This window comes from Rutidosis leptorrhynchoides, chromosome 4, assembly GCF_046630445.1.
Source record: "Rutidosis leptorrhynchoides isolate AG116_Rl617_1_P2 chromosome 4, CSIRO_AGI_Rlap_v1, whole genome shotgun sequence".
Taxonomy (NCBI): domain Eukaryota; kingdom Viridiplantae; phylum Streptophyta; class Magnoliopsida; order Asterales; family Asteraceae; genus Rutidosis; species Rutidosis leptorrhynchoides.
Genome location: NC_092336.1, coordinates 379843996 through 379859016, shown reverse-complemented (window position 1 = coordinate 379859016; position 15021 = coordinate 379843996). Strand labels below are relative to the sequence as shown.

The 15021-nt window shown below is 35.3% G+C and overlaps 2 protein-coding genes across 2 annotated transcripts; both read right to left on the bottom strand.

The window, feature by feature from the left end:
* Positions 1-4449: 4449 nt before the first annotated feature.
* On the bottom strand, positions 4450-5133 carry LOC139841858 (uncharacterized). The gene has a single exon (XM_071832051.1). It carries the CDS (start codon positions 5131-5133, stop codon positions 4450-4452), a length of 684 nt encoding a protein of 227 aa, XP_071688152.1.
* An 8340-nt stretch (positions 5134-13473) lies between these two features.
* On the bottom strand, positions 13474-13839 carry LOC139841857 (uncharacterized). Its single transcript, XM_071832050.1, has one exon. It carries the CDS (start codon positions 13837-13839, stop codon positions 13474-13476), a length of 366 nt encoding a protein of 121 aa, XP_071688151.1.
* Positions 13840-15021: the final 1182 nt, after the last annotated feature.

Below are 15021 nucleotides of genomic sequence, written 5' to 3'. Positions count from 1 at the left end.
CTTCTTGAATTTATCTTTAACCTGTTTCTGAATCTTCTCTTTCCGAATTGTTCGAGACAATCTTTCAGCTCTTTCAGCACGAGCAGTCATCTTCTCAACTGAATTCTAATCAGTAACACAATCTGCTTGATCTTCAGTGATCTTTGCCATGTTAGCTTTAGGTTGTTGATCATCTACATTCAATTTGATAAACCAGTCATCATCATCTCCATGAATGACAACCAAAGCTTTGTTAGGAGTCTCAGCTGTTTCTGGTTCATTTACTTTATCACTAATGTAGATCTCACGCTTAGTTGTTTGACTCTGAGAACTGTAGTTCTGATTCTTGAACGGATTACGATTACCCTGCTTCTTCTGTTTTGTGCACTGTCTTGAAAAATGACCTAATTCTCCACAGTTGTAACAAGTAATAGTATTCATATCAAATCCCAGTTTTGTATCTTTGGTCAGACTAATCAGTTTTCCACTTCGCTCTTCGTAATCTCTTGCTCTTCTCACAAGATTTGCCATACCCCACATAATACCCGTCTTTTCTGCTTCATCTTTATCAAGTTGATGATAATCTTCTGTGGTTAGATGAATGTTACCCACACGACCATCAAGATAACTATCATAAGAATTAACAAGGCTTGATAGTAAAGCTATATCTTCACTAATATTTTCTTTCCCAACTTTCCTTATGTTTTCAATCTTAAGTGCAGAAAGAACATCTGATGCAGTCGGTGTAGATGACTATGTAGTATTGGAAGTAGATTGTGATTGAGTATTGAGAGAACATGGTGAAACTGGTGGTGGATACGAAGGTTGTTGAATAGGTGCACTGCTAACATTCAAACCATACATATTCTGATTGTTCGTAGCAAAAGCTGTTTGAAATGGTGAATGAGCTGACTTAGGCGGTGTGTAACCATTTTGATAATACATTTTTGTGTCTTGAACTTGTTTAGACCTCTTGACTTTGTTTAACAACTCTAGTTCTTCTTCCTGAAGTCTTGTAATAAATGAGTTCACTGCAGCAGTAGCTAGTTCTCCACTGGTTTTCACAGTTAATACGAAACCATTCCATTCTAAAGGTAATGCTCCAGCTAGACATGTTACTTTGTCTTTCTCTTCAATGTTTACGTCATGCTTGTGTATTTCAGCTAGCAAATGATGATATCTTTCAATCAATTCTGTAATAGATTCTCCAACTTGCTAGTGAAAACGATCAAACTCAGCTTTCAACTCTAAACCTTTTCTAGTTCTGTAAGATGAATTCCCTTCATTAAAAGTACGAAGTGCTTCCCATATCTTGAATGAGTTATCATGACACAGAAATTGATGGAAAATCGGACCATCAAGAGCACTTGTCAAGTTACAGTACATCTTCTTTTCCAAGTTATACTCTTCACGTTCTTCCGAAGGCATATTATGCAACGTAAACAATTCATTTGTAACATGTGAACGTGGCCATTGAAATTTGGTTTCAATGTACTTCCAAAGCTTTGTGTCCTGGCCATCAGACCAAATCTTAAATCTCGACTTCCAAGTGGAATAGTTATCCATATTCATTAACCTCGGACATTTCGTACCACTTCCGGATTCACTCTCAGCAAGGAGTAATCGTTAAGTCATATTCTTAATACTCTGAACTAACGGTGCAGCTAACGCATAATCGTTTGAATTAAACATCTTGAAAAATTTTATCAAAGGTAAAATGTACGATTCAGGATATCAACCGTACGCGTGACAATCTCAACCGTATGTGTCACAACTCAAGCGTACGTGTCACTACTTAATCGTACGTGTCAAAACTCAAACAAAGAACCAATTACTAAGTCTCAGACATGCGAGTAAGGATAACCCGTGTGATTACTCGTACGTGTCACTGTCAACCGATTGATCACTCGTGTGATCAGACTGTAGTCACTTAACCTAACAAGGTTATGCTAAACCGTGCGTGTGAGTTCACGAGTGATGTAAACCATCTGGTCAACCGCGCGAGTGAGCAAATTTTTTTTTGCCCCACTCGTGTGAGCTGCTGTTCACCCTAATTCACTCAAAAACCCTAAAATTGATGTTAAACCTCAATTTCTTTGTCCACAAGCTGGATTAGCACTAAACTAACATAAATACACTCTCTAATCACAATTACACATGTAAAAATGATTCCTTTTTGATCAAAATCACTCTAAAACTCAAAAACCCAAAATAACAAACTCTTATATCATCAAAAATCACTAGATGATGTTGAAATCACAACCAACGCTCTGATACCAATGATGAAACATGACTAGGAACTTCGAAATCAACAGGTTTAATTCACACAAAGGCAGAATTAGTGAATCAAACCATTCTAGTGAATATTGTGCTTTTTGGGATTAATTTAGTCAAACCACAACAATGGATTGTGTGATTAGATTAACACCTAGAGCTATTATTCACCTCTTGAGTGATTTGGGTTGAGAGAGAATCGAATAAGGCTACCAGATCTGAGTGATGTGTGTGTAATGAGAGGCTTAACCTAAAATGAAGAACATAACACTTAAATACCCCTGCTGTTGAGTCAACCACGCGAGTTAGTTGTCACTCGTACGAGTGATCTGTCTCAGCCGTGCGGGTGATCACTCACTCGTGTATGTATACTCAGATTAGATTTGTGACTCAGCTCAGCTCAACCGTGCGTATGAGCTTGTCAGCCGTACGAGTGAGACTTCACTCGTACGTCTGACAGAGTCTAAATATGTCATACATCCTTATCGCGTTCCTGCAGTACCTGTAACCACATATAAACATAGAGAGGATAATAACGAGCGATCATGGTAGCCCATAAACTGAAGTACTATTCACAAACGTAAGCTATATGTCTAGGGACTTACAGAAAATGTATCAACAATAACTCTAGTTCGTTTAATTTAGAATGCTTTTTATATGTGTTACCATGGATTTTATCCTGCTTAGGTGGGTAAAAACTCTCTACCTACAGGATGGTGGTGCAGTGATCACTTTTAAGGAAAACTTGTTTCCTTACGTCGAGTATTCCGAAGCATATTTTTGCTTCATTGCTCGGTATAGTGTGGATTATGACAGGGTTATTTATGTGCCAGCTGTCATTTTTCTCACATAATTCCTTATATGGAATTTAATTCTGTTAAGACATTAGTTTATCAAAAGTAGTTGTGAGAAATTCATTAAGTTCTCTGTAGGAAGTTTGTAGGCTTCAACTACCAATATTGCATCTTTCAACTACATGTTAAAAAGGAAAAAAGTACAAGACATCTAATGATAAAACTTTCGGAGGTTGGTTCCATTCCAAGCCCTTGGTATAGGTTTGCCTGCTGTTGTTTCCAATTTGTAGGAGCCTTTACCCAGCACTTGTGAAATTACATAGGGTCCCTCCTAATTTGGTCCTAATTTTCCTTCGTATTCCACTTTGCTTGCACTGTTTAACCTTAGGACATATTCTCCCACTTTGAAGGTCGAGGGCTTCACTCTTTTTTTGTAATAGCCTTCTATCGTTCGTTTGTACGAGGCCTCCCGAATCACAGCTGCCTCTCTTCTTTCCTCGAGTAGGTCCAAATTGACTCGAAGATTTTCTTCATTGTTTTCATTGTTCGCTGTTCTTTCTGTTAGCACTTGTATCTCTGCGAGAAGGATAGCTTCTGTTCCGTATGCGAGGCTATAGGGTGTTTCTCCATTGCTTCGCTTTGGTGTTGTCCTGTGTGCCCATATCACCAAGGGAAGCTCATCGACCCATCCCTTTCTGCATTTGCCTAAGCGTTTCTCAATTCCTTTGATTATGTCTCGGTTGGTTACTTCCACCTGTCCGTTACCTTGGAGATGATATACTGAGGTGAAGTTTTGCTGAATTTTCAATTGCTTGCAGAATTTTGGGAAAATCCCTTCTGCGAACTGTTTCCCATTGTCCGAGACTATTTCTTGTCGAACTCCGAACCTGCATACGATATGCTCCCAAACAAACTTTTCTACTTGCTTACAAGTGATTGCTGTCAAGGGTTTTGCCTCAGCCCACTTGGTAAAGTAATCAATTGCTACTAGTAGGAATCTTGGACTTTCGGGGGTATCATTGATAGGTCCAACTATGTCTATTCCCCATTTCATGAATGGCCAAGCAGATGTAATAGAGACTAGTTCTTGCTTGGGTAGTCTCGGGACATTTGAGTGGATTTGACAAGATTCACAAGTTTGTAGTACCATCGTTGCATCACGATGCATCGTAGGCCAGTAGTACCCTAGTCTCATGATTTTTGCGACTACTGACCTTGGACCTGCATGAAGACCACATATCCCTTCATGCATCTCTTAGATTATAACAGTTGCTTGCTTTGGCCCCATATATCGAAGCCATGGAGTGAGGTATGATCTTCTGTATAGCGCTCCGTTCATCATTTTGTATGAGGGTGCCTTTATCCTTATCTTCCTTGCTTCGCTTTTATCCTCTGGTAATTTTCATGTTTCAAGATATACTTGCAGTGGGGTCATCCATGTTACCTCGTCTTCTTGTATGAGGTCATTGACCTCTTCTTCTAGGATCGATTTCTTTTCTAGCACCTCCACCAGGACTTCTTTTGCAAGATGCCTAAATGTTAGCGAAGCAAGTTTGCTTAGTGCGTCTGCCTTCTTATTTTGACTTCTTCGGACATGTTCGATGTCAAAACTTTTGAAGCTTTCGATTAGTTCCTTCGCTTTTGACAAGTACTGTTGGATGGTGGGTTGCTTTGCTTCAAAAGTGCCCCTGATTTGGTTAGACACTAGTTGTGAGTCGACGAAAGCTCGAAGGTGAAGGATTTTTAATTCCTTCGCCATTCTCAGCCCTGCGGGTAGTGCTTCGTACTCAACTTCGTTATTAGTTTTTTCGAATTCGAAGTGGAGTGCATATGTGAACTCTTTTCCTTCGGATTTTACTAACATCAGACCAGCACCTGATCCATCAGAACTCGACACACTATCAGTGTACAACTTCCATTCTTCACTTTTAATCTTCGGGGTAATGACCTGAGTGGAGTTCTTTGTATCTTCTTCATCAACGCTATCTGTTTTAGCGATGAAATCTGCCAGAACTTGTCCATTGATTACGTGCCTGACTCGAAACTCGATGTCATGTTCATCTAACTCAATGGCCCATTTAGCCATTCTCCCCGATTTTTCAGGCTTCGAGAGTACTTGCTTGATTGGTTTGTTGGTGAGGACCACTATCTGATGTACTTGGAAGTATCTTCTGAGTTTCCTAGCTGTATGGACGAGTGCCAGGGTAAGTGATAAGGCTAAAAAGGAACATATATTTCATAGCATTATCCCCCAAGAAAGACAGGATTTTAGTTGCAATTGTTCCATATTCAAGTAATATTCGTTTATATTTAATAAGTGCGAAGACAAAAGGCGAAAACGAAGAATTGAAGACGGAAAGGTCCAAAATGCTCAAATGTACAAGATACAATTAAAGTGGTTCAAATTATTGATGAAGAACGTCTAAAAATGACAAGAGTACAAGTTGCGGAACGCAAAGTACACGATATAAAATAATACGCGAAGACGTCCGAAAATCCGGAACCGGGACCCGAGCCAAGAAGAAACGCGCGACGCAACGGACCAAAAATATCTAGTCTACTATGCATATAAATATAATATAATATATAAATAATTATTAAAATTATTTATATTTTATTTATATTTAATATTATGTCGGCAAGCTATGAGACAAATCAATGTGAGCTGTCCAGGGTGGCCATGCGACTCGCATGGCCAGAAGGCTATTTCCCATGCGAGTCGCATGAGGATCAGAATCAGGCCTGGTCTATAAATTTGCCAGTTTTCGTTCGTTTTTACAGACACCACACACATAATAATAATAATACTCTGTAATAAATAAATATATATAATATATATAGTATAGTGTAGTTTTATATTAGATTAGTTCGGGTTATGTAAAGGTTATTTTACGGGTTTTAAAGTCGGAGCTCTGTCCGTGTAACACTACGCGATAAATAATCAATGTAAGCTATGCTCTTCTTTTTAAATTAATGTCTCGTACTTAAGTTATTATTATGCTTATTTGAGCCAAAGTAATCATGATGTTGGACTAAATATTAAAGACGGGGTTATTGGGCTTTGTACCTTAATTGGGGTTTGGACAAAAGAACGACACTTGTGGAAATTAGACTATGGACTATTAATGGGCTTTATATTTGTTTAACTAAATGAAAGTTTGTTAATGTTAATATAAAGATTTACAATTGGGCGTCCCTATAAATTACCATATACACTCAATCGGACACGATGGGCGGGGTATTTATATGTACGAATAATCGTTCATTTAACCGGACACGGGAATGGATTAATAGCCACTAGAATAATTAAAACAGGGGTGAAATTACATTCAAGGGTAATTGGTGTAATTGTTAACAAAGTAGTAAAACCTTGGTTTACACGCAGTCGATAACCTGGTGTATTCATTAAACAAAGTATTAAAACCTTGTTACAATTCGAATCCCCAATTAGTTGGAATATTTAACTTCGGGTATAATAATAATTTGACGAGGACACTCGCACTTTATATTTATGACTGATGGACTGTTATGGACAAAAACCAGACGGACAGATTAAATAATCCAGGACAAAGGACAATTAACCCATGGGCATAAAACTAAAATCAACACGTCAAACATCATGATTACGGAAGTTTAAATAAGCATAATTCTTTTATTTCATATTTAATTTCCTTTATTTTATATTTAATTGCACTTCTAATTATCGCACTTTTATTTATTGTTATTTAATTGCACTTTTAATTATCGTACTTTTTAATTATCGCAATTTTATTTTATCGCACTTTTATTATTCGCAATTTCATTATCGTTATTTACTTTACGCTTTAAATTAAGTCTTTTATTTATTTAATATTTTACATTAGGTTTTAACTGCGACTAAAGTCTTAAAATCGACAAACCGGTCATTAAACGGTAAAAACCCCCCTTTATAATAATAATATTACTACTTATATAATTATATATATTTTATATAAATATAGTTAAAAATATAGTAAGTATCACCAGCTCCCTGTGGAACGAACCGGACTTACTAAAAACTACACTACTCTACGATTAGGTACACTGCCTATAGTGTTGTAGCAAGGTTTAGGTATATCCCATCCGTAAATTAATAAAACTTGTGTCATATTTTGTAGTATTTTGTATTAAAAATAATACTATTTCGTACCCTCACGCTACATCATCAAGTTTTTGGCGCCGCTGCCGGGGAGTCGGCGAAACTATCTATTTTTCATTTTTGTATATATATATTTATTATTTTTAGAAAAACAATATAAAATCCTAAAAATTAAAAAATTTAAAAATCTAAAAATTTAAAAAATTAAAACCGAAAAGAAAAAAAATATATATATATATATATTTTTATATAATTTTAAGATTTTTATTTATAAAATTATCAAATATTTCTATTTTTAGTTTTATAAAAATATTAAGTTTTTATTTAAATTATATATATATTTTATTTAATATTTAAAAAAGAAAATATAAATAAATATAAATAATACGGTTGAGCCTGTCATTTGTCCCCCCTCATTTGAACCGGCTCTGGAGGTCATGCGACTCGCATGACCTTTAGCCTGAACCCCATGCGAGTCGCATGATGGGTCTGACAGGGCCACATACAACCCTACTTTCGCATTAAATACGGTATTTTATTTATTATTATTAATATAAACCCTAATTAGTTTATTAATTTAATATTAATTAGTTTTAATTCTTAATTAATTTGTATTTTACTTTTAATTAGTTTTATTAATATATAAATTAATATCTTTAATAAATAATAATATAAAAATAATATTTTTTTTTTATAAAAATTATTCTTTTTCTCAACTTTTTATATATTTTTATATTTTGTATCTTTTAGTCGTTTAGCGTAATATTTGTATTTTGTCGTTCGTACTTAGTTTTAAATATAGATTTTGCCGTAGTTTATTTTTATATTTCTAGATTTTTAGGTTTGCCGTAAAATCCCTTAAGTACTTATTCCTTAGACTAAGATTTAGGTGCTTTAGAATTTTGCGACGCCATTTTTCGTACGACTTTCTTACTTTTATTTTTCGACGTCTATTTTTCTACCTTTTTATTTTTCGACACTTTTCGACGAGCAATCTATTTCTTTCTATTTTCTCGACACTCTAGTTTTTAGGACCTAGAATTTTCTCTATTTCTTATCTAATATCTCAAACAGAAAGAAAAATTATTTAAGCGGTTAAATTAATGGACGTTGACATTTTTCTGGTTCGTAGTAATAGTTGGATTTGTTAGTGGCTAGTTGTGGGCTTCCGATTTAAAGGGTCCTGGCTACCTGCTGCATCTTTTGGCTATTCGAAACGTGGGCAAAATCAGAAAAGTCTATTAATTGGACAACTTATATAAGTTTTTCTATTTTTATAACTAATAGGATAATTCGTGAATGCACCACATTGTAGCTAAAATTTAGCCATCGCAATAAAATGGAAAATTTTGAAAACAAGGCCTTGGAAACTCTTTTTGAACTCCAAAATCAATTAAATCAATACTCTCAACCGAGTGTTGATGACAATTCGGTCAGTCAATCTTGGATCGCGAACGACGAAACAATAACTGGTTGTGAAATCTGTGGAGATTATCACTCAACATGGGAATGTTACTATTACGTTCCTACTGAAAATTACGCAACCACAGAACCTGAATGGAACGATTATGAAGAACACAATTCTAATTGGGATTATTCCCAAGAAGATATTCAAACTCAACAACCAGAAGAACTTGAAGATTCTTTAGATTATATGAGAATCAAACTCGAAGAACTTGATGCTCAAAAGGAACAAATGAGAGAGTTTGTAAATAGGCAAGCTGAAACTCTACCAGATTACACACCTGTTGATCTGAGGAGTATTGTGCAAGAAAATCTCAAATCATCGAATTTTGATGAATTCGAGAGCTCCGAAATCACCAACTATCCCGATGATAATTCTTATTCAGCCTTACCAATTTCACAACATATCGACACATTAGCCTCTACCGACGAAGAAGATGTAAGGGTAACAAATTGGTACTCTTGGGAAAACGATAACGTTGAAAATTTTACCCCCGAGACCAAACCGAACTTCACCATTCCACAACCTCCTAACCCAATATTCTCAATAGACGAGTCATCTACTGAAGATGAACCACGAGCTGTAATAGATAATGACACCTCGGATTTCACCCAATTGGGTAATAGAGGTGAAACCTTTGATTCCCAGAATGAACGGAAGGAAATATTAGAAATTGTCCACCCTATAGATATAAGTATGTCGGTGTATATCGATCCATTTGACCAAGAAACAGAAAAGAGACATATCCATTTACTAAAAGCTACACTTAAAAAAGAATTAAGTAGTGACGTTCGGGTGAGTCTAAACTTTAAACCCATTGATATATTATACACCACCCGAGATATAAATAACTGGCTCACTATTTTAATTCGTGGAACTTATTCCACCGACTTCACATATCATCAGCTAAAGTGTAGGGAAGTCTAACCCCACTTAACGTTAAATTAGGGGTTCGGGTTAGTGCATAACTCGTTAATAAACATGCATGATAACTTAGGGTAAAATACGCATTTTCAAAAATTAGCAAACAGTTCAGAAAAGCAACCATTTTTGAAGAAAAACATGTGTGATAAAACAAGAAGGAATGAACGGTGAGGCGCGCCATCTATCATTCGACGAGCTTTGTAAGTACAAACTAGGTAATCTTAATCACTTTTCTACACTAATCACCCTCATGAATTTATAATTATAGTCTGATTTCATGCAAATGAGGGCATTGCATGATCTTAAGTGTGGGGAAGGGTTATAAATTCTCTCGGGTTTATACTTGGTTTATTTGCCAAATTTTGGGAAAATTTGAAAAAAAATTTCAACTAAATGAAGTCAAAATCATGTTTATACATATTTATGAACGATGAAAACTAGGTGATAATAGCGAAATTATCGTTACCTCGAAAAGGACATAAATTGAGAAACAACCAAAAACGCTTGAATTCATTTAAAATGGAATAAATGAGAATAAAAAGGCAAAGAAAGAAACTAAGTGTGGGGAGAATGTACCAAGTTATTCAATTAAAAACTATCTATCACATGTTTCTGTAAAGTTATTGCAGGTGTTTTTGTTTTGGACTAAATTAACTGTTTTACCCGATGAAAAAAAGAATAGATGGATCTACACGATGAATCAATTCCATCATTAAAAGGAAGTAAAGTCTTCCGAAAAAGACACGCGCTTCTTGATTTAGGTCATGAAGTTGTCGTCCAGACCAGCTGTAGGTTGACGAAAAATCTAGAAAAGTCATCTCTAAAATCAGCTGGAAATCCACGGACCTCAGCATCAAACAGGGTCGCCAAGTGGTCAGATTTATCCTAACCATGAGAAGGATTTATCTCGTACAATGGGGGGGCACCGTGCAAATTAGCTTGATAAGACTAATGAATCAGATCCCCAGAAAGGATAATCTCCTTTAAAGATCAAAAATCAGCTTTTAAGCCTGATATTACTCAATCCTTGAGATTGACCTTAAAGATTGAGAATTCAAACTCATGGAATTCGATGATATCTAAACTCGAGCTTGAACGAGAAAATATTTTGATAAAAATTACAAACCGATTTGTTTTCTGAAAACCCATTTTCAATGCGTTCATTACCATTGAACGTAAAATCCTAGGAATTCACCTGGAATTCATTAGGTCACCTGAACCAAATCGGGTGTCAACCGTAAGAACGGTGGTTGCATAGCATGGTCGAAGACAGGACCTTGTGCCAGACCGAAAAATCAAAGGATGATCTTTACTATTGCTCCTACCAAGGATAGTTCTAGCATCCGACACGTTAATTAGACCATGAACAAATGCATGTCATTAGACATTGCCTTAACAGTTTCTTGTTCATCGCTTTCCTTTACAACCGGACGGTAGTTTACCGAAAGGTAATATACGGAACAAATAAACTGGATGTGTGCTTTCCAATACCGGGATAGCAGTGGATTACACGAACCTAAAAGTTTTAAGCCAAAATATTGATCCACAAATATATTTTGCAACACCGATGATGGATCAAATCAGAAAACTTGTCTAGGGTAAAATCTAGCTTGAATTTTTAAAAGATCAAATGTTTTCATAAAGATCCAATTTCCTTAAGGATATACATTTTTATAGTCATGTGGGACTGTAAACCACCTTTCAAATGTGCACTTTGCTTTGAAAACCGAAAGTAAATCGGCTATTTGATTGTAAGTGTCGTTGACCTAAACCCAAGGCAACTGTGGATGACACACCCACCTTTAACCATGGTTCTATCATTACTATCATTGTTTATACCGCTCTATCAAAATCACTGATGTACAAAGTGTGAAGAATAAAGAAGTGATTCGTGTGATGTATTATATTATTTCAAGACTGTATTGCTTGAGGACAAGCAACGTTCAAGTGTGGGGATATTGATAAGGCTAAAAAGGAACATATATTTCATAGCATTATCCCCCAAGAAAGACAGGATTTTAGTTGCAATTGTTCCATATTCAAGTAATATTCGTTTATATTTAATAAGTGCGAAGACAAAAGGCGAAAACGAAGAATTGAAGACGGAAAGGTCCAAAATGCTCAAATGTACAAGATACAATTAAAGTGGTTCAAATTATTGATGAAGAACGTCTAAAAATGACAAGAGTACAAGTTGCGGAACGCAAAGTACACGATATAAAATAATACGCGAAGACGTCCGAAAATCCGGAACCGGGACCCGAGCCAAGAAGAAACGCGCGACGCAACGGACCAAAAATATCTAGTCTACTATGCATATAAATATAATATAATATATAAATAATTATTAAAATTATTTATATTTTATTTATATTTAATATTATGTCGGCAAGCTATGAGACAAATCAATGTGAGCTGTCCAGGGTGGCCATGCGACTCGCATGGCCAGAAGGCTATTTCCCATGCGAGTCGCATGAGGATCAGAATCAGGCCTGGTCTATAAATTTGCCAGTTTTCGTTCGTTTTTACAGACACCACACACATAATAATAATAATACTCTGTAATAAATAAATATATATAATATATATAGTATAGTGTAGTTTTATATTAGATTAGTTCGGGTTATGTAAAGGTTATTTTACGGGTTTTAAAGTCGGAGCTCTGTCCGTGTAACACTACGCGATAAATAATCAATGTAAGCTATGCTCTTCTTTTTAAATTAATGTCTCGTACTTAAGTTATTATTATGCTTATTTGAGCCAAAGTAATCATGATGTTGGACTAAATATTAAAGACGGGGTTATTGGGCTTTGTACCTTAATTGGGGTTTGGACAAAAGAACGACACTTGTGGAAATTAGACTATGGACTATTAATGGGCTTTATATTTGTTTAACTAAATGAAAGTTTGTTAATGTTAATATAAAGATTTACAATTGGGCGTCCCTATAAATTACCATATACACTCAATCGGACACGATGGGCGGGGTATTTATATGTACGAATAATCGTTCATTTAACCGGACACGGGAATGGATTAATAGCCACTAGAATAATTAAAACAGGGGTGAAATTACATTCAAGGGTAATTGGTGTAATTGTTAACAAAGTAGTAAAACCTTGGTTTACACGCAGTCGATAACCTGGTGTATTCATTAAACAAAGTATTAAAACCTTGTTACAATTCGAATCCCCAATTAGTTGGAATATTTAACTTCGGGTATAATAATAATTTGACGAGGACACTCGCACTTTATATTTATGACTGATGGACTGTTATGGACAAAAACCAGACGGACAGATTAAATAATCCAGGACAAAGGACAATTAACCCATGGGCATAAAACTAAAATCAACACGTCAAACATCATGATTACGGAAGTTTAAATAAGCATAATTCTTTTATTTCATATTTAATTTCCTTTATTTTATATTTAATTGCACTTCTAATTATCGCACTTTTATTTATTGTTATTTAATTGCACTTTTAATTATCGTACTTTTTAATTATCGCAATTTTATTTTATCGCACTTTTATTATTCGCAATTTCATTATCGTTATTTACTTTACGCTTTAAATTAAGTCTTTTATTTATTTAATATTTTACATTAGGTTTTAACTGCGACTAAAGTCTTAAAATCGACAAACCGGTCATTAAACGGTAAAAACCCCCCTTTATAATAATAATATTACTACTTATATAATTATATATATTTTATATAAATATAGTTAAAAATATAGTAAGTATCACCAGCTCCCTGTGGAACGAACCGGACTTACTAAAAACTACACTACTCTACGATTAGGTACACTGCCTATAGTGTTGTAGCAAGGTTTAGGTATATCCCATCCGTAAATTAATAAAACTTGTGTCATATTTTGTAGTATTTTGTATTAAAAATAATACTATTTCGTACCCTCACGCTACATCATCAGTAAGCTTCTCAAGTTCTGGGTAATTCAGCTCTGCTCCTTGAAGTACTCGACTAACAAAGTATATCGGTACTTGCACTTTTTCTCGTTCAGTGACCAAGACTGTGCTAATGCACTCTTTCGAAGCAGCCAAGTATATGAAAAGTGTTTCTCCTTCTTCGGGTGAAGTCAAGGTAGGGAGTTTGGCAATGTACTCCTTCATTTCGACGAATGCCTTCTCAGCCTCTTCGTTCCAGACAATTTTCTTTTTTCCCAAGCATCCTTTCAAGATTCTGAAGAAGGGTAGTTGTTTTTCTGCTCCCTTTGATACGAACCTGCTAAGTGATGCCAATTTCCCGTTCAAACTCTGCATATCTTTTATGGTTGCGGGGGTTTGGAGTTGTTTGAGTCTATCTACCTTTTATTGATTCGCCTGGATTCCCTTTCTGGTGATATAATACCCAAGAAATTTCCCTTCTTCAACTCCAAAAGAACATTTCTTTGGGTTTAATTTCATGTTTATTGCCCGAAGCTTGTCGAAAGTTTCCTGGATGTCTTCTATTAAATTTTCTTCTTTTCGCTTTTGATTACCATGTCATCCACAGAGGCTTCCAGATTTCTCCCTAGTTGGTTCTGAAAGGCTTTGTCGACAAGCCTTTGATAAGTTGCTCCTGCGTTTTTTAGTCCAAAGGGCATCTTTTGGTAGCAATAAATTCCCTTGCTGGTGAAGAAGGATGTTTTTTCTTCGTCCTCCTTAGCCGTTTTAATTTGATGACACCCTTTGTAAGCATCCAAGAAGCTCTTGTATCGATACCCGTTGAGGGATTCGACTTTCCGATCAATTTCGGGTAAGGGATTGATGGAATTTAACAAGTTCATGAAACATGTTCTTCTAGTTAACAAAATTACAAAACCAATTTGTAGTAGTGTTAAAGCAAGCGGAAGCAAAAGTTAGGTTCATGTTTATATGTTTAACCATTTAGTTAAATTCCATGTTAATATCAAGTCTTGAAACATATGCTTACATACAAGAACAAGGAAGTAAGATATATATACCTCCTCAAGCTAGTTGAGGGTTATTTTCAAGTGAGAAAGTTGATGATGAAGATGATGAAAATGGAGCTTCTAACTTGAAGCCTCAAGCAAGTAATACCCCAAGCCTTTAACTCCAAACCTTTGTACTTTAGTTAGGATTTATTAACACTTGATTGGAGCTTGCAAAAACCAAATTTTGATCACCCTTTCACCCAAAAAATGCCACGGCCAGGCAGCAAAAGAAAGAAGGTCTTGTGCAGTTTTTTGCTCTCTATTTTGATGTGTATTTGCAAGTGTATCTTTTCAAAGAGTCAAGCATGCATGTATATGGGAAATGGGATATGTAATTGACCAAGAAAAGGAATCTAGCACACTTGCTTACAACTCCAATGCCACTACTCCCTTTGTTTATAAAAGTTAATTTTTATAAAAGTTAGATTTTATAAAATTTAATTTTTATAAACTTCCATATTTATTTATGTACATATCATTATATAAAACCCATCTATATAAAATGTAA